Genomic DNA, 19564 nt, shown 5'->3' with positions numbered 1-19564 from the left:
CCATCCCAAAGACTCATCCCTGTGTCCATCCATCCCATCCCAATCCTATCCCATCAATCCCATCCATCCCATCCGTCCCATCCCAATCCCATCCCATCCGTCCCATCCCAATCCCATCCCACCCATCCCATCCCAATCCATCCCATCCATCCCATCCCAATCCATCCCACCCATCCCATCCCAATCCATCCCATCCATCCCATCCCAATCCATCCCACCCATCCCATCCCAATCCCATCCCATTTGTCCCATCCCAATCCCATCCCATCTGTCCCATCCCAATCCCATCCCATCCGTCCCATCCCAATCCATCCCAATCCCATCCCATCCATCCCATCCCAATCCATCCCATCCATCCCATCCCATCCAATCCATCCCACCCATCCCATCCCAATCCCATCCATCCCATCCCAATCCCAATCCCATCCATCCCAATCCCGTCCCATCCATCCCATCCATCCCATACCAATCCCATCCATCCCACCCATCCCATCCCAATCCCATCCCAACCCACCCCATTCATCACATCCAATCCAACCCCCCCACCCCCCCCAGCCATGCCCCCCTCCGATGACCTCCCCGAGGATTTCTTCCTGCCGGTGCCCGTGCCGGGGGGGAACGCGTCGGCGCTGAGCCCGTTCCTGGTGCCGCAGACGCACCTGGGCAGCGCGGGGCTCTTCGCGGCCATGGCCGCCTTCATGGTGGCGCTGGTGGCGCTGGGCGTGCCGGTGAACGCGCTCACCATCGCCTGCACCGCGCGGTTCCGCAAGCTCCGCTCGCACCTCAACTACATCCTGGTGAACCTGGCCCTGGCCAACCTGCTCGTGCTGCTCGTGGGCTCCACCACCGCCGCCTACAGCTTCGCCAGCACCTACTTCGTGCTGGGGCCCACCGCCTGCAAGGTGGAGGGCTTCATGGCCACCCTCGGAGGTGGGGAGGGGGCGCTGGGCTGGGGATGGGGATGGGGGGATGGGGTGGGGGGGTGGGAATGGGGGTGATGGGGTGGGGATGGGGTGGGGTGGGGATGGGGTGGGGATGTGGATGGGGTGGGGATAGGATGTGGATGGGGTGGGAATGGGGTGGGGTGGGGATGGGGATGGGGTGGGGGGGTGGGAATGGGGGTGATGGGGTGGGAATGGGGTGGGGTGGGGATGGGGTGGGGATGGGGTGGGAATCGGGGGGAAAGGGGTGGGAATGGGGGTGATGGGGTGGGGATGGGGTGGGGTGGGGATGGGGTGGGGATGGGGTGGGGATGGGGTGGGGTGGGGATGGGGATGGTGGGGATGGGGTGGGGTGGGGTGAGGTGGGAATGGGGGTGATGGGGTGGGGATGGGGTGGGGTGGGGATGGGGTGGGGATGGGGATAGGATGTGGATGGGGTGGGGATGGGGTGGGATGGGGTGGGGATGGGGATAGGATGTGGATGGGGTGGGGCGAGGTGGGGTGGGAATGGGGGGGGATGGGGTGGGAATGGGGATGGTGGGGATGGGGTGGGGTGGGAATGGGGGTGATGGGGTGGGGATGGGGAAGGGGATGGGATGGGGTGGGGTGGGGCGGGGTGGGGATGGGGGTGATGGGATGGGGATGGGGGGGATGGGGTGGGGTGGGACGGGGTGGGGATGGGGGTGATGGGATGGGGGTGACAGGGATGGGGTGGGGGTGATGGGAATGGGATGGAGATGTTGGGAATGGGATGGGGGTGATAGGAATAGGATGGGGGCATGGGGATGGGGTGAGGGTGATGGAGATGGGATGGGGGTGATGTGGGGATGGGATGGGGGTGATGTGGGGATGGGGTGGGGGTGATGTGGGGATGGGATGTGGTGCAGAAGGACACAGGAGCATGGAGATGTTGGGAAAGGAGATGTTGGGGTGGGAATGGGGGGGATGAGGGTGATGGAGATGGTGGGGATGGGGCAGGGGTGATGGGGATGGGGGTGCTAGGAATGGAGGCTGTGGGATGTGGGTGATGGGAATGGGAATGGGGGGAATGGGGGTGTTGGTGATGGGGATGTTGGGAGCGGGGGCCGTGGGTGTGCGGGGTGTTGATGGTGGGGACACGTGAATGTGGCTGTGGTGTCACTGTGCTGGTGTCCTGTGTCCTATGTCCCTGTCCCATATCCCGTATCCATGTCTCCCTGTCCCATATCCCATATCCATGTCTTCCTATCCCATGTCCATGTCCCATATCCCATATCCATGTCTCCCTGTCCCATATCCCATATCCATGTCTCCCTATCCCATATCCCATGTCCATGTCTCCCTGTCCCATGTCCATGTCTCCCTATCCCATATCCCATGTTCATGTCTCCCTGTCCCATATCCCATATCCATGTCTCCCTGTCCCATGTTGCTATCCCTATCCCATATCCCTGTACCCCCTATCCCTGTATCCCATATATTCTGTATCTCCCATACATCCCATATCTCCCATGTCTGCCATATGTCCCATGTATCCCATCATGTACCCCATGTATCCCATGTGTCCCATGACGTATCCCATGATGCACGCCATGATGTACCACATGATGTATCCCATGTATCCCCTCATGTATCCCTCCATGTACCCCATGACATACCCATGACGTCCCCATGACGTACCCCATGATGTCCCCATGACGTCCCAATGACGTCCCCATGACGTACCCATGACGTCCCCATGACGTACCCCATGATGTCCCCATGATGTCCCAATGACATACCCATGACGTACCCATGACGTCCCCATGACGTCCCCATGACGTCCCAATGACGTCCCAATGACGTCCCCATGATGTACCCATGACGTCCCCATGATGTCCCCATGACGTCCTCATGACGTCCCCATGACGTACCCATGACGTACCCATGACGTACCCCATGACGTCCCCATGATGTCCCCCATGACGTGACCCCCGCTGCCCCCCATGACGTGACCCCTCATGCCCCCCATGACGTGACCCCCTTCATGACCCCCATGACGTGACCCTGCTGACCCCCATGCCGTGACCCCGCTGCCCCCCATGACGTGACCCTGCTGACCCCCATGACGTGACCCTGCTGACCCCCATGCCGTGACCCCGCTGACCCCCATGATGTGACCCCCGCTGCCCCCCATGACGTGACCCCTCATGCCCCCCATGACGTGACCCCCTTCATGACCCCCATGCCGTGACCCCGCTGCCCCCCATGACGTGACCCTGCTGACCCCCATGACGTGACCCTGCTGACCCCCATGCCGTGACCCCGCTGCCCCCCATGCCGTGACCCCGCTGCCCCCCATGCCGTGACCCCGCTGCCCCCATGCCGTGACCCCGCTGACCCCCATGATGTGACCCCTGCTGACCCCCATGATGTGACCCCGCTGACCCCCATGATGTGACCCCCGCTGCCCCCCATGCCGTGACCCCGCTGCCCCCATGCCGTGACCCCGCTGCCCCCATGCCGTGACCCCGCTGCCCCCCATGCCGTGACCCCGCTGCCCCCCATGCCGTGACCCTGCTGACCCCCATGCCGTGACCCCGCTGCCCCCCATGCCGTGACCCTGCTGCCCCCATGCCGTGACCCCTCATGACCCCCATGCCGTGACCCCTCATGACCCCCATGCCGTGACCCCGCTGCCCCCATGCCGTGACCCCGCTGACCCCCATGATGTGACCCCTGCTGACCCCCATGACGTGACCCCGCTGCCCCCCATGCCGTGACCCCGCTGACCCCATGCCGTGACCCCGCTGCCCCCATGCCGTGACCCCCTTCATGCCCCCCATGCCGTGACCCCGCTGCCCCCCATGCCGTGACCCCGCTGACCCCATGCCGTGACCCCGCTGCCCCCATGCCGTGACCCCGCTGCCCCCATGCCGTGACCCCTCATGCCCCCATGCCGTGACCCCGCTGCCCCCATGCCGTGACCCCTGCTGCCCCCATGCCGTGACCCCTCATGCCCCCATGCCGTGACCCCGCTGCCCCCATGCCGTGACCCCGCTGACCCCCATGCCGTGACCCCGCTGCCCCCATGCCGTGACCCCAGGCATGGTGAGCCTTTGGTCCCTGGCCGTGGTGGCCTTCGAGCGGTTCCTGGTTATCTGCAAGCCCCTGGGCTCCTTCTCCTTCCGGCCCGGGCACGCCCTGCTCGGCTGCGCCCTCACCTGGGCCTGCGGGCTGGCGGCGGCCGCGCCCCCGCTGCTGGGCTGGAGCCGGTAGGGGCGGGGCCCGAGGGGCGAGGGGCGGGGCTTGAGGGAACGGGCGGGGCCTGAGGGGAGAGGGGCGGGGCCCGGGGAAAGGGGCGGGGCTTGAAGGAAAGGGAGGCGCTTGAGGGCTGGAGGGGCGGGGCTCGATGAGGGGAGGGGCCTGGCTCGAAGGGCGGGGCTTCAGGTCTTAGCGCGTGTAGGACCATGGAGGAGCGCGTGTTGGAACGTGTGGGAGCGAGGTGCTGCGTTTTGGAGCATGTTGGCACATGTTGCATGCTATTACATGTGGACACGTTATCACATGTCTCATGTTATTCTGTGTTGTTGCGTGCTATTACAGGTTATTACATGTTGACACACGTTATCACATGTCTCATGTTATTCTGTGTTGTTGCGTGCTATTACAGGTTATTACATGTTGACACACGTTATCACATGTCTCATGTTATTCTGTGTTGTTGCGTGCTATTACAGGTTATTACATGTTGACACATGTTATCACGTCTCATGTCACATGTTGTTCTGTGTTGTTGCATACTATTACAGGTTATTACATGTTGTCATATATTATCACATGTTATCACATGTTGTTCCATTTTATCCCATGTTGTCCCATGTTATCCCATTTTACCCCATGTTATCCCCATGTTACCCCGTGTTATCCCATGTTATCCAATGTTAACCCGTATTATCCCATGTTACCCCATGTTATCCTATGTTACCCCATGTTATTCCTTGTTACCCCATGTTACCCCATGTTACCCCATGTTATCCCATGTTCCCCCCATGTTCCCCCATGTTATCCCATGTTACCCCGTGTTATCCCATGTTATCCCATGTTCCCCCGTGTTATCCCATGTTACCCCGTGTTCCCCCGTGTTATCCCGTGTTCCCCTGTGTTATCCCATGTTATCCCATGTTCCCCCATGTTATCCCATGTTCCCCCCATGTTCCCCCATGTTATCCCATGTTATATCCCATGTTATCCCATGTTATCCCATGTTATCCCATGTTCCCCCATGTTACCCCATGTTATCCTGTTATATTCCATGTTACCCCATGTTATATCCCATGTTATCCCATGTTACCCCATGTTATCCCATGTTATCCCATGTTCCCCCGTGTTATCCCATGTTCCCCCATGTTCCCCCGTGTTCCCCTGTGTTATCCCATGTTCCCCCGTGTTCCCCCGTGTTCCCCGGTGTTGCCCCATGTCCCCCCCAGGTACATCCCCGAGGGGCTGCAGTGCTCCTGCGGCCCGGACTGGTACACGACCAACAACCGCTGGCACAACGAGTCCTACGTCCTCTTCCTCTTCCTCTTCTGCTTCGGCGTCCCCCTGAGCATCATCGTGTTCTGCTACGGCCGCCTGCTGCTCACCCTGCGCAAGGTGACCCCCAGCGCCCCCCATAGTGCTCCATGGACACCCCATAGCGCCCCACTGCCCCATTGCAGGTGGCGCGGCAGCAGGAGCACTCGGTGCTGTGGGTGCGGCTGCCCCATAGCGCCCCATAGAGCCCCATAGCGCCCCATAGCACCCCCCGTTGCAGGTGGCGCGGCAGCAGGAGCAGTCAGTGTTGGTGCTGTGGGTCTGGCTGCCCCATAGCGCCCCATAGCGCCCCCCGTTGCAGGTGGCGCGGCAGCAGGAGCAGTCAGTGTTGGTGCTGTGGGTCTGGCTGCCCCATAGCGCCCCATAGCGCCCCCCGTTGCAGGTGGCGCGGCAGCAGGAGCAGTCAGTGTTGGTGCTGTGGGTCTGGCTGCCCCATAGCGCCCCATAGCGCCCCCCGTTGCAGGTGGCGCGGCAGCAGGAGCAGTCAGTGTTGGTGCTGTGGGTCTGGCTGCCCCATAGCGCCCCATAGCGCCCCCCGATGCAGGTGGCGCGGCAGCAGGAGCAGTCAGTGTTGGTGCTGTGGGTCTGGCTGCCCCATAGCGCCCCATAGCGCCCCCCGTTGCAGGTGGCGCGGCAGCAGGAGCAGTCAGTGTTGGTGCTGTGGGTCTGGCTGCCCCATAGCGCCCCATAGCGCCCCCCGTTGCAGGTGGCGCGGCAGCAGGAGCAGTCAGTGTTGGTGCTGTGGGTCTGGCTGCCCCATAGCGCCCCATAGCGCCCCCCGTTGCAGGTGGCGCGGCAGCAGGAGCAGTCAGTGTTGGTGCTGTGGGTCTGGCTGCCCCATAGCGCCCCATAGCGCCCCCCGTTGCAGGTGGCGCGGCAGCAGGAGCAGTCAGTGTTGGTGCTGTGGGTCTGGCTGCCCCATAGCGCCCCATAGCGCCCCCCGTTGCAGGTGGCGCGGCAGCAGGAGCAGTCAGTGTTGGTGCTGTGGGTCTGGCTGCCCCATAGCGCCCCATAGCGCCCCCCGTTGCAGGTGGCGCGGCAGCAGGAGCAGTCAGTGTTGGTGCTGTGGGTCCGGCTGCCCCATAGCGCCCCATAGCGCCCCCCGTTGCAGGTGGCGCGGCAGCAGGAGCAGTCAGTGTTGGTGCTGTGGGTCCGGCTGCCCCATAGCGCCCCATAGCGCCCCCCGTTGCAGGTGGCGCGGCAGCAGGAGCAGTCGGTGTTGGTGCTGTGGGTCTGGCTGCCCCATAGCGCCCCGTTGCCCACGTGCAGGTGGCGCGGCAGCAGGAGCAGTCAGTGTTGGTGCTGTGGGTCTGGCTGCCCCATAGCGCCCCATAGCGCCCCCCGTTGCAGGTGGCGCGGCAGCAGGAGCAGTCAGTGTTGGTGCTGTGGGTCTGGCTGCCCCATAGCGCCCCATAGCGCCCCCCGTTGCAGGTGGCGCGGCAGCAGGAGCAGTCAGTGTTGGTGCTGTGGGTCTGGCTGCCCCATAGCGCCCCCCGTTGCAGGTGGCGCGGCAGCAGGAGCAGTCAGTGTTGGTGCTGTGGGTCTGGCTGCCCCATAGCGCCCCATAGCGCCCCCCGTTGCAGGTGGCGCGGCAGCAGGAGCAGTCGGTGTTGGTGCTGTGGGTCTGGCTGCCCCATAGCGCCCCCCGTTGCACGTGGCGCGGCAGCAGGAGCAGTCAGTGTTGGTGCTGTGGGTCTGGCTGCCCCATAGCGCCCCGTTGCCCCCGTGCAGGTGGCGCGGCAGCAGGAGCAGTCAGTGTTGGTGCTGTGGGTGTGGCTGCCCCATAGCGCCCCATAGCGCCCCCCGTTGCAGGTGGCGCGGCAGCAGGAGCAGTCAGTGTTGGTGCTGTGGGTCTGGCTGCCCCATAGCGCCCCATAGCGCCCCCCGTTGCAGGTGGCGCGGCAGCAGGAGCAGTCCGCCAGCACGCAGAAGGCGGAGCGCGAGGTCACGCGCATGGTGGTGGTCATGGTCCTGGGCTTCCTCACGTGCTGGCTGCCCTACGCCGCCTTCGCCCTCTGGGCCGTCTCGCACCGCGGGCGCCCCCTCGAGCCCGCCCTCGCCTCCGTCCCGTCCGTGTTCTCCAAGGCCTCCACCGTTTACAACCCCGTCATCTACGTGCTCATGAACAAGCAGGTGGGGGAGGGGAGGGGAGGGGAGGGGGTCACAGGGACCGGGGGATGGGCGTCAAGAGGGACTATGGGGAATGGGGCGTCAACAGGGGCTGTGGAGGCTATGGGGGCCTATGGGGTGCACAGGGGGTCTATGGTGGGTTTGTGGGGGGCCATGGGGCTCTATGAGGTGTCTATGAGGTGTCTATGGGGGCTCTATGAGGGTCTATGAGGTGTCTATGGGGGTCTACGAGGGTCTATGGGGTGGCTATGGGGGCTCTATGGGGGTCTATGAGGTGGCTATGGGGCTCTATGAGGTGGCTATGGGGGCTCTATGAGGGTCTATGAGGTGGCTGTGGGGCTCTATGAGGTGTCTATGGGGGTCTACGAGGGTCTATGGGGTGGCTATGGGGCTCTATGGGGAGGCTATGGGGCTCTATGGGGGTCTCTGAGGTGTCTATGGGGGCTCTATGAGGGTCTATGGGGTGGCTATGGGGCTCTATGGGGAGGCTATGGGGCTCTATGGGCGTCTATGAGGTGGCTATGGGGGCTCTACGAGGGTCTATGGGGTGGCTATGGGGCTCTATGGGGAGGCTATGGGGCTCTATGAGGTGTCTATGGGGGCTCTACGAGGGTCTATGGGGTGGCTATGGGGCTCTATGGGGAGGCTATGGGGCTCTATGAGGTGTCTATGGGGGCTCTACGAGGGTCTATGGGGTGGCTATGGGGCTCTATGGGGAGGCTATGGGGCTCTATGGGGCTCTATGAGGTGTCTATGGGGGCTCTATGAGGGTCTATGGGGTGGCTATGGGGCTCTATGGGGAGGCTATGGGGCTCTATGGGGGTCTCTGTGGTGGCTGTGGGGCTCTATGAGGGTCTATGAGGTGGCTGTGGGGGCTCGATGGGGAGGCTGTGGGGCTCTATGGGGGTCTATGAGGTGGCTGTGGGGGCTCGATGGGGCTCTCTCGGTGCTCTATGGGGGTCTGTGGGGCTCTTTCTATGGGGTCTCTGTGGGGCGCTCTGTGGGGCGGGGGTCTGTATGACGTCACAGCCGCGGCGATGACGTCACGCCCCCCCAGTTCCGCTCGTGCATGCTGAAGCTCGTGTTCTGCGGGAGGAGCCCCCTGGCGGACGAGGACGACGCCTCCGGCTCCTCCCAGGCCACGCAGGTCTCGGCCGTCAGCAGCCAGGTCTCACCCGCCCCATAGCGGGACCCACGGCGGGGCCTGCCCCATCGCGGGACCCACGGCGCGACTGGACCCTGCCCCACGGCATCCTCTGCCCCCTGGGGCGACGTGTGGCTCCGGAGGGGGGATGCTGGGGGTGCCATGGGTCAGCCCCCCCCGCCGCTCGCCGTGGGGCAGCCCCACGGATCCTGATGTACATAAACACACACACACAGCCCCCCCCCCGCAATAAACGCGGTGACGCTGCCTCCACCTCTGCCCCACGGGGAGCAACCCGAGACCCACAAGTGCCTCCTGCCCCCCAAGTGCCCACCAAGTGCTTCCTGACCCCAAGTGCGTCTCCAGTACCTCCCAAGCGCCTCCTGCCCCCCAAGTGCCCCCCAAGTGCCGCAGTGGGGCCGCGCGGCCGAGTCCTGCTGGTCCCGGGCTCTTTCCAGTGTAAAGAGCTCAGAACAAGCGGAATTCCAGTCGCACGGCCCCATAGCGCCCCATGGAGACTCATAGAGCCCCATAGCGCCCCATGGAGACTCATAGAGCCCCATAGCACCCCATGGAGACTCATAGAGACACACAGAGACCCATAGCACCCCATGGAGACCCATAGAGTCCCATAGTGTCTCATAGAGACTCACAGAGACCCATAGAGACGGAGAGACACGTAGCAGCCGGTGGAGACCCATAGAGACCCATAGCACCCCACAGAGACCCACAGAGCTCCATAGAGACATAGCACCCCATGGAGACCCATAGTACCCCATAGAGACACATAGAGACCCATAGCGTCCCAGGGAGACCCATAGAGACAGAGACGCATAGTGCCCCATAGAGACCCATAGCTCCCCATAGAGAAACAGAGACCCATAGTGACCCACAGTGCCCCACACCGCCCCACAAGTGCCCCACAGTGACTCACAGCAGCCCCATAGCGACCCACTGCGTCCCGAAGGCATCCCCGTGGTGGTTGGTGGTGGCTCCGTGCAGCCTGCGACGCCCCACAGCAGCCCCATAGCACCCCATAGCGCCCCATAGCACCCTATAACTGCCCCACAGCAGCCCCATAGCAACCTATAACTGCCCCATAGCTCCCCACATCCTGCCCCACGGCGCTGCATCCCCCCCATGGGGCTCCCCTGGAGCGACCGGACAATCCGGCTTAGGGGGGGGGATTAGGGGCGGGTTTTGGGGCCCCCGCCCCCCCCATTAATCCCCATTTGCTCATTAGGGACGGGGCTATTTTAGGACCGGGGGGGTCCCCCCGCGCCCCACTTGGCCCCGCGCCGGGGGGGGGGGGCCGGAACTCGCTGGGGGGCGGGGGGTGGGGTCATAGAGCGCGGTTATGGGGCAGGGTCATTGAACACAGGTGTGGGGCAGGGGGCGGGCAGCAGCCGCCTATGGGGTGAGAGGGACATCAGAGCCCGGATATGGGGCTGGCACCTCCCTAGGGGGTGGGGGGCTCCATAGAGCCTGGTTATGGGGTGGGAGGATCATAGAGCCTGGTTATGGGGCTAGCACCTGCCTATGGGGTCAGGGGCTCATAGAGCCTGGTTATGGGGCTGGGGGGTCATAGAGCCCAGTTATGGGACAGGGGGCTCATAGAGCCTGGTTATGGGGTGGGGGATCATAGGGCCTGGTTATGGGGCTGGGGGGGTCATAGAGCCTGCTTATGGGGGGCGGGGCACCCCACTATGGGGTGAGAGGGACCTTAGAACCCAGCTATGGGGTGGGGGGGCATAGCACCTGCTGTGGGGCAGAGGAGAGCCATAGAGCGCTGCTCTAGGGCAGGGCAGGTCCAGCACTGGCTGTGGGGCAGTGGGGGGCTCATCACCCCCATATGTGGGTCAGGAAGGCCCCAGCACCCGCTATGGGGCAGGGGGGTTCATCACCCCCATATGTGGGTCAGTAGGGCCCCAGCACCCGCTATGGGGAAGGAGGTTTCATCACCCCCATATGTGGGTCAGGAGGGCCCCAGCACCCGCTATGGGGCAAGAGAGTCACAGAGCCCAGTTATGGGGCAGGGGTCGCAGCACCCACTATGGGGCAGGATGCCCTGCACTGCGGGTCCAGGGCGCTGGTGCTGCTGTGCTGCCCCCCAAGTGTGGGTCTGGGGGGGGGATGGCGGAGGCCGGGATTAGCTCAATCCCATCAGCGCAAAGCGGGGTGAGGCCGGGCCGGGCCGGGGGGGCTCTGCCCCACATGGCCCAATTCGGGGGCTCAGCGCTTGGGGGGCGGGGGGGTAATCCGGGGGGGTGGGTATAAGAGGCGCCGGCACCGTGACCCACAGTGGCTCCGCGATCCACAGCGGACTGAGACCCATAGCAGACCGTGACCCATAGTGGGCTGATACCTGTAGCTGGCTGTGACCCATAGCGGGCTGAGACCTACAGTGGATTGCGACCTATAGCGGACCGTGACCCATAGAGGACTGTGACCTACAGCGGACTGCGACCCATAGAAGACTGTGACCTATAGCGGACTACGACCCGTAGCGGGCTGTGACATATAGCGGATTGAGAGCTATAGCGGACTGCGACCTATAGCAGCGGCCCCGTGCCCCACAGCAGCGCTGTGCCCCACAGCAGCGCCTTTGCCCCACATTGAGCCTGTGACGCAGCGCGGCGGTGCCGTTGCAGCCCCCCCGCAGCAGCCCCATAGCGGCAGCCCCGCACCCCACATCGGCCCCATGGCGGCCGCGTGGCCGGCGGTGATGGCGGCGCGGCGGCGGCACGAGGACGAGGAGACGACGCGCGACAGCGTCTTCACCTACACCAACAGCAACAACACCCGCGGTGGGGCCCGGGGGGAGCGGGGGGCAAGGGGGCAAGGTGGGGGGCAGTGCTATGGGGCAATGCGTGGGTCTGTGCGTGTCTATGGGTCTGGCTGTGGGTCTGGCTATGGGTCTGTGTGTGTGTCTATGGGGCAGTGCTGTGGGTCTGGCTGTGGGTCAATGTGCATGTGCGTGTCTATGGGGCAGCGCTCTGGGTCAATGTGTGTGTGTATCTATGGGTCACTGTGTGTGTATCTATGGGTCACTGTGTGTGTCTATGGGTCACTGTGTGGGTCACTGTGTGTGTCTATGGGTCACTGTGTGTGTCTATGGGTCACTATGTGGGTCACCGTGTGTCCATGGGTCACTGTGTGGGTCACTGTGTGTGTCCATGGGTCACTGTGTGCGTCTATGGGTCACTGTGTGGGTCACTGTGTGTATCTATGGGTCACTGTATGTGTCCATGGGTCACTGTGTGCGTCTATGGGTCACTGTGTGGGTCACTGTGTGTGTCTATGGGTCACTGTGTGGGTCACTGTGTGTATCTATGGGTCACTGTGTGTGTCCATGGGTCACTGTGTGTATCTATGGGTCACTGTGTGGGTCACTGTGTGTATCTATGGGTCACTGTGTGTGTCTATGGGTCACTGTGTGGGTCACTGTGTGTATCTATGGGTCACTGTGTGTGTCCATGGGTCACTGTGTGTGTCCATGGGTCTGACCCGCGCCGCCCCACCCCGCAGGCCCCTTCGACGGCCCCAACTACCACATCGCGCCGCGGTGGGTGTACAACGTGACGTCGCTCTGGATGATCTTCGTGGTGCTGGCGTCGGTGTTCACCAACGGGCTGGTGCTGGCGGCCACGTGGCGCTTCAAGAAGCTGCGGCACCCCCTCAACTGGATCCTGGTGAACCTGGCGCTGGCCGACCTGGGCGAGACGCTCATCGCCAGCACCATCAGCGTCGTCAACCAGATCTTCGGCTACTTCGTGCTGGGGCACCCGCTCTGCGTCATCGAGGGCTACACCGTCAGCGCCTGCGGTGAGCGGGGCGGGGGACACGGGGGGAGAGCAATGGGGGAGAGCAATGGGGGTGAGAAATGGGGGTGAGCAATGGGGGTGAGAAATGGGGGTGAGAAATGGGGGAGAGCAATGGGGGTGAGCAATGGGGGTGAGAAATGGGGGTGAGAAATGGGGGTGAGCAATGGGGGAGAGAAATGGGGGTGAGAAATGGGGAAGAGCAATGGGGGTGAGAAATGGGGGAGAGAAATGGGGGAGAGAAACGGGGGTGAGAAATGGGGGAGAGAAATGGGGGTGAGAAATGGGGGAGAGAAATGGGGGTGAGAAATGGGGGAGAGAAATGGGGGTGAGAAATGGGGAAGAGCAATGGGGGTGAGAAATGGGGGTGAGAAATGGGGGTGAGAAATGGGGAAGAGCAATGGGGGTGAGCAGTGGGGGTGAGCTGGAGGGGGGGTATGTGGGGGTGAGCCAGGGGGTGAGCAATGGGGGAGAGCAATGGGGGGCATGGGAGGTGTGGGGGTGAGCAATGGGGCAGAGCTGTGGGGCCCCTTTGGTCTCTCTATCAGTGTCTCTCTGGTCTCTCTATGGTCTCTGCTCTCTCTCTCTGGTCCCTCTCTGGTCTCTATGGTTTTGGGGGTCTGTCTCTCCGGGGTCTCTCTGGTCTCTCTATGGTCTCCGGTCTCTCTCCGGTCCCTCTATGGTGTCTCTATGATGTCTCTCTCTGCTCTCTCTCTGTTCTCTCTATGGTCGCTGATGTCTCTCTGGTCTCTCTCCATTCTCTCTATGGTCTCTGATGTCTCTATGGTCTCTCTCTGTTCTCTCCGTTCTCTCCATTCTCTCCGGTCTCTCCGTTCTCTCTATGGTCTCTGATGTCTCTATGGTCTCTCCATTCTCTCCGTTCTCTCCGTTCTCTCCGGTCTCTCTATGGTCTCTGATGTCTCTATGGTCTCTCTCCATTCTCTCCGTTCTCTCCGGTCTCTCTATGGTCTCTGATGTCTCTATGGTCTCTCTCCGTTCTCTCCATTCTCTCCGGTCTCTCCATTCTCTCTATGGTCTCTGATGTCTCTATGGTCTCTCTCCATTCTCTCTGTTCTCTCCGTTCTCTCCGTTCTCTCCGGTCTCTCCGGTCTCTCTATGGTCTCTGATGTCTCTATGGTCTCTCTCCGTTCTCTCTGTTCTCTACGGCCTGTCTCCCTGTGCCGCAGGCATCACGGCGCTCTGGTCCTTGGCCATCATCTCCTGGGAGCGCTGGTTCGTGGTGTGCAAACCCTTCGGGAACATCAAGTTCGACGGGAAGCTCGCCGTGGCCGGGATCGTCTTCTCCTGGGTCTGGAGCTGCGCCTGGACCGCGCCGCCCATCTTCGGCTGGAGCAGGTGGGGCTGACCCACAGCGACCCAGAGTGTGACCCACAGCGACCCAGAGAGACCCATAGTGTGACCCACAGCGACCCAGAGTGTGACCCATAGGGACCCAGAGTGTGACCCACAGCGACCCAGAGAGACCCATAGTGTGACCCACAGCGACCCATAGTGTGACCCACAGCGACCCATAGTGTGACCCACAGCGACCCAGAGTGTGACCCACAGCGACCCAGAGTGTGACCCACAGGGACCCATAGTGTGGCCCATAGAGACCCATAGTGTGACCCACAGCAACCCATAGTGTGACCCATAGGGACCCCATAGTGTGGCCCATAGAGACCCAGAGTGTGACCCATAGTGACCCCATAGTGTGATGCATAGTGACCCATAGCAACCCATAGCGTGACCTATAGTGACCCATAGAGACCCGCAGTGTGACCCATAGTGGCCCATATTGTGACCCATGGTGATCCATAGTGTGACTCATAGTGACCCTTAGTAACCCATAGAGACCAATAGTGTGACCCACAGTGTTACCCATAGTCACCCATAGCGTGACCCACAGTGACCCACAGTGACCCATAGTGCTTGGGGGTCGCTGCAGGTACTGGCCCCACGGGCTGAAGACCTCGTGCGGCCCCGACGTGTTCAGCGGCAGCTCGGACCCGGGGGTGCAGTCCTACATGGTGGTGCTCATGGTGACCTGCTGCTTCCTCCCGCTCTCCATCATCATCCTCTGCTACCTGCAAGTGTGGCTGGCCATCCGCGCCGTGAGTGACCCACAGCCCCCAGGGAGACCCATAGCGACCCATAGAGACCCATAGCGACCCATAGCACCCATAGTGTGGCTGGCCATCCGCGCCGTGAGTGACCCACAGCCCCCATAGCGACCCATAGCACCCATAGCGACCCATAGCACCCATAGCGACCCATAGTGTGGCTGGCCATCCGCGCCGTGAGTGACCCACAGCCCCCATAGCGACCCATAGCACCCATAGCGACCCATAGCACCCATAGCGACCCATAGTGTGGCTGGCCATCCGCGCCGTGAGTGACCCACAGCCCCCAGGGAGACCCATAGCGACCCATAGAGACCCATAGCGACCCATAGAGACCCATAGTGACCCATAGAGACCCATAGTGACCCATAGTGTGGCTGGCCATCCGCGCCGTGAGTGACCCACAGCCCCCATAGCGACCCATAGCACCCATAGTGACCCATAGTGTGGCTGGCCATCCGCGCCGTGAGTGACCCACAGCCCCCAGGGAGACCCATAGCGACCCATAGAGACCCATAGCGACCCATAGCACCCATAGTGACCCATAGTGTGGCTGGCCATCCGCGCCGTGAGTGACCCACAGCCCCCAGGGAGACCCATAGCACCCATAGCGACCCATAGCACCCATAGCGACCCATAGTGTGGCTGGCCATCCGCGCCGTGAGTGACCCACAGCCCCCATAGCGACCCATAGCACCCATAGCGACCCATAGCACCCATAGCGACCCATAGTGTGGCTGGCCATCCGCGCCGTGAGTGACCCACAGCCCCCAGAGAGACCCATAGAGATCCATAGCACCCATAGTGACCCATAGCACCCATAGAGACCCACAGCACCCATAGTGACCCATAGCACCCATAGTGTGGCTGGCCATCCACGCCGTGAGTGACCCACAGCCCCCAGAGAGACCCATAGCATGACCCATAGCACCCATATTGACCCATAGTGTGGCTGGCCATCCACGCCATGAGTGACCCACAGCCCCCATAGAGACCCATAGCGACCCATAGCACCCACAGAGACCTATAGTGTGGCTGGCCATCTGCACCCTGAGTGACCCACAGCAACCCATAGAGACCTATAGCCTGACCCGTAGCACCCCATAGTGACCCATAGCGACCCATAGCATGGCTGGCCTTCCACGCCATGTGACCCACAGCGACCCATAGAGAGCAGAGACGCATAGAGACACAGCGAGCCTCATAGCTACCATACAGAGCGATAGCGCCCCCTAGAGACCCATAGCGCCCCCTAGAGACTCATCAAGACCACAGAGACCCAGAGAACCCCATCGCCACCATAGAGATTGATAACGCCCCCTAGAGACACATCCAGGCCCAGAGAGCCTCGCGAGCGAGCGCGGAGCCCCACGGCGCCCCCCATTGCCGGCTGTCCCCGCAGGTGGCGGCGCAGCAGAAGGAGTCGGAGTCGACGCAGAAGGCGGAGCGGGAGGTGTCGCGCATGGTGGTGGTGATGATCCTGGCCTACTGCTTCTGCTGGGGGCCCTACACCATCTTCGCCTGCTTCGCCGCCGCCAACCCCGGCTACGCCTTCCACCCGCTGGCCGCCGCGCTCCCCGCATACTTCGCCAAGAGCGCCACCATCTACAACCCCATCATCTACGTGTTCATGAACAGACAGGTGGGGGGCGCGTGGGGGTGCGGATGGGGGGGTGGAGGTGGTGGAGGTGGGACATGGGGATGGTGGAGATGGGACGTGGGGATGGTGGAGGTGATGGGGATGGGGGGTGGAGATGGGACATGGGGATGGTGGAGATGGGACATGGGGATGGTGGAGATGGTGGAGGTGATGGAGGTGGGACATGGGGATGGTGGAGGTGATGGAGGTGATGGGGATGGGGATAGGAAATGGGACATGGGGATGGTGGAGATGGTGGAGGTGGTGGAGGTGGGACATGGGGATGGTGGAGATGGGACATGGGGATGGTGGAGGTGATGGGGATGGGAGGTGGAGATGGGACGTGGGGATGGTGGAGGTGATGGAGGGGATGGAGACGGGGAGAGGAGATGGAGGTGATGGAGATGGGAGGTGGAGATGATGGAGGTGATGGAGATGGGGATAGGAGATGGAGGTGATGGGGATGGGAGGTGGAGATGGGACATGGGGATGATGGAGGTGATGGGGATGATGGAGTTGGGGAGAGGAGATGGGATGTGGGGATGGTGGAGGTGATGGAGGTGATGGGGATGGGACATGGAGATGATGGAGGTGATGGAGGTGATGGAGATGGGGATAGGAGGTGGAGGTGATGGGGATGGGAGGTGGAGATGATGGAGGTGATGGGGATGGGGATAGGAGATGGAGGTGATGGGGATGGGAGACAGAGGTGGAGTTGGGACATGGGGATGATGGAGATGGGAGATGGGGAGAGGAGATGGAGGTGATGGAGATGGGATGTGGGGATGATGGAGATTGGAGATGGAGGTGATGGAAACAGAAGGTGGAGATGATCGAGATGGTGGAGATGGGGATGATGGAGACAGGACATGGGACTGGAGGCGGGACATGGAGATGGAGGTGATGGAGATGGGGGTGATGGAGATGGGGGTAGGAGATGGAGGTGGGACATGGGGATGATGGAGATGGGAGATGGAGACGATTGAGGTGATGGAGGTGGGAGATGGAGGTGATGAAGACAGGAGGTGGAGATGGAGAAGGGAGGTCAGAGATGGACGTGATGGAGATGGGACACGGAGCTTAGAGCTGGGAGCTACGGCAGGGCTGGGGTCTGTGGGGCTGTGTCTGTGGGTCCAGGGCTGTGTCTGTGGGTCTGGGGCTGTGTCTGTGGGTGCGGGGCTGTGTCTGTGGGTCTGGGGCTGTGTCTGTGGGTCTGGGGCTGTGTCTGTGGGTGCGGGGCTGTGTGTGTGGGTCCGTGTCTGTGGGTCCGGGGCTGTGTGTGTGGGTGCGGGACTGTGTCTGTGGGTCCAGGGCTGTGTGTGTGGGTCCGGGGCTGTGTGTGTGGGTCCGGGGCTGTGTGTGTGGGTGCGGGGCTGTGTCTGTGGGTCCAGGGCTGTGTGTGTGGGTCCGGGGCTGTGTGTGTGGGTCCGGGGCTGTGTGTGTGGGTGCGGGGCTGTGTCTGTGGGTCCAGGGCTGTGTGTGTGGGTCCGGGGCTGTGTCTGTGGGTCCAGGGCTGTGTGTGTGGGTCCGGGGCTGTGTCTGTGGGTCCAGGGCTGTGTGTGTGGGCCCGGGGCTGTGTGTGTGGGTCTGGGGCTGTGGCTGTGGGTGCGGGGCTGTGTCTGTGGGTCCGGGGCTGTGTGTGTGGGTCCGGGGCTGTGTGTGTGGGCCCGGGGCTGTGTGTGTGGGTCCGGGGCTGTGTGTGTGGGTCCGGGGCTGTGTGTGTGGGTCCGGGGCTGTGTGTGTGGGTCTGGGGCTGTGTCTGTGGGTGTGGGGCTGTGTCTGTGGGTCTGGGGCTGTGTCTGTGGGTCTGGGGCTGTGTCTGTGGGTCTGGGGCTGTGTCTGTGGGTCCGGGGCTGTGTGTGTGGGCCCGGGGCTGTGTGTGTGGGTCCGGCTCTGGCCCCACGGCGCTGACCCGGGGCTCGCGCAGTTCCGGAACTGCATCCTGCAGCTCTTCGGGAAGAAGGTCGACGACGGCTCCGAGGTCTCCACGTCCCGCACCGAGGTCTCCTCGGTCTCCAACTCCTCCGTGGCGCCCGCCTAGAGCGGCCAATAAAGAGCTCCGAGTCCTCCAGCGTCCCATGAGCGCCTATGGGGGTCCTCCAGTGTCCCATGAGCCTCGGGGGCAATCCAATGGGGGTCCTCCAGTGTCCCATGAGCCTCGGGGGCAATCCAATGGGGGTCCTCCAGTGTCCCATGAGCCTCGGGGGCAATCCAATGGGGTCCTCCAGCGTCCCATGAGCGCCTATGGGGGTTCTCCAGTGTCCCATGAGCACCTATGGGGGTCCTCCAGCGTCCCATGAGCCTCAGGGGCAATCCAATGGGGGTCCTCCAGAGTCCCATGAGCCTCCGGGGCAATCCAATGGGGGTCCTCCAGTGTCCCATGAGCGCCTATGGGGGTCCTCCAGTGTCCCATGAGCCTCCGGGGCAATCCAATGGGGGTCCTCCAGCGTCCCATGAGCCTCGGGGGCAGCCCGGGGGGGTCCTCCAGCGTCCCATGAGCGCCTATGGGGTCTTCCACCATCTCATGAGCCTCTGGGGCAGCCCAATGGGGTCCTCCAGTGTCCCATGAGCGCCTATGGAGGTCCTCCAGTGTCCCATGAGCCTCAGGGGCAATCCAATGGGGGTCCTCCAGTGTCCCATGAGCCTCGGGGGCAATCCAATGGGGGTCCTCCAGCGTCCCATGAGCGCCTATGGGGTCTTCCACCATCCCATGAGCCTCTGGGGCAGCCCAATGGGGTCCTCCAGTGTCCCATGACCGCCAATGGGGGTCCTCCACCATCCCATGAGCCTCAGCGGTAGCCCCGTGGGTTTCCTCGAGTGTCCCATAAGCCCCGCCCCCGTCCCGTTCCCGCGATCGCCAGAGCCAATCAGAAGGGAGGGAGGGGCTTGGCAGCGCGTCCTCCAATCGCGGCGGGGGAGAATGACGTCATCGGGGGGGGGTGAGAGGGGAGGTAGAACCCGGAGGGGCCAATCGAAAGAAGGCGGGAGAGCGGCGGCGGCCAATCAGCGCGCGGGACGGGGAGGAGGGCGTGGCCGCCGTGACGTCAGCGATTTCAAACGGCGCCGGGGAGGGGGAAGCAGAGTGAGGCGGCGCCGCGCTCTGATTGGCTGGAAAAGGGCGGGAGGGGCTGGGCCAGCGCTCTGATTGGCGAGAGTGGGACCAGGCCCCGCCCCCGGGCAGCGCTGGAAGGGTCAGTGTGGGGCTGGGGGCG

The 19564-nt window shown here is 62.9% G+C and overlaps 2 protein-coding genes across 2 annotated transcripts; both read left to right on the top strand.

Moving 5' to 3' along the window:
• Positions 1-557: 557 nt before the first annotated feature.
• Positions 558-8811, top strand: LOC130597044 (blue-sensitive opsin-like). Its single transcript, XM_057405253.1, has 6 exons — positions 558-930; positions 4006-4174; positions 5390-5555; positions 5621-5649; positions 7418-7628; positions 8683-8811. Exons 1-6 carry the CDS (start codon positions 558-560, stop codon positions 8809-8811), a joined length of 1077 nt encoding a protein of 358 aa, XP_057261236.1.
• A 2650-nt stretch (positions 8812-11461) lies between these two features.
• LOC130597045 (red-sensitive opsin) lies at positions 11462-18418 on the top strand. Its single transcript, XM_057405254.1, has 6 exons — positions 11462-11576; positions 12298-12594; positions 13778-13946; positions 14539-14704; positions 16116-16355; positions 18280-18418. The coding sequence occupies exons 1-6, from the start codon at positions 11471-11473 to the stop codon at positions 18391-18393; spliced, it is 1092 nt and encodes a 363-aa protein (XP_057261237.1). The 5' UTR covers positions 11462-11470; the 3' UTR covers positions 18394-18418.
• Positions 18419-19564: the final 1146 nt, after the last annotated feature.

The sequence above is a fragment of the Pezoporus wallicus genome, unplaced genomic scaffold (genome assembly GCF_028554395.1).
Source record: "Pezoporus wallicus isolate ANWC-B61680 ecotype Strahan unplaced genomic scaffold, APGP_CSIRO_Pwel_v1 contig_14162, whole genome shotgun sequence".
NCBI classification, from domain to species: Eukaryota; Metazoa; Chordata; class Aves; order Psittaciformes; family Psittacidae; genus Pezoporus; species Pezoporus wallicus.
Note: the sequence above shows the minus strand (reverse complement) of the source record. Positions and strands in the feature narration are given on the sequence as shown.

Excerpts from the sequence above, each read along its gene's own strand:
- LOC130597044 (XM_057405253.1), top strand. The coding sequence starts at position 558 with ATGCCCCCCTCCGATGACCTCCCCGAGGATTTCTTCCTGCCGGTGCCC. Across the intron at positions 4,175-5,389 it reads CCGCTGCTGGGCTGGAGCCG|GTACATCCCCGAGGGGCTGC; the intron begins GTAGGGGCGGGG and ends TGTCCCCCCCAG. Across the intron at positions 7,629-8,682 it reads ACGTGCTCATGAACAAGCAG|TTCCGCTCGTGCATGCTGAA; the intron begins GTGGGGGAGGGG and ends ACGCCCCCCCAG.
- LOC130597045 (XM_057405254.1), top strand. The coding sequence starts at position 11,471 with ATGGCGGCCGCGTGGCCGGCGGTGATGGCGGCGCGGCGGCGGCACGAG. Across the intron at positions 11,577-12,297 it reads CAACAGCAACAACACCCGCG|GCCCCTTCGACGGCCCCAAC; the intron begins GTGGGGCCCGGG and ends CCCACCCCGCAG. Across the intron at positions 14,705-16,115 it reads TGTGGCTGGCCATCCGCGCC|GTGGCGGCGCAGCAGAAGGA; the intron begins GTGAGTGACCCA and ends CTGTCCCCGCAG.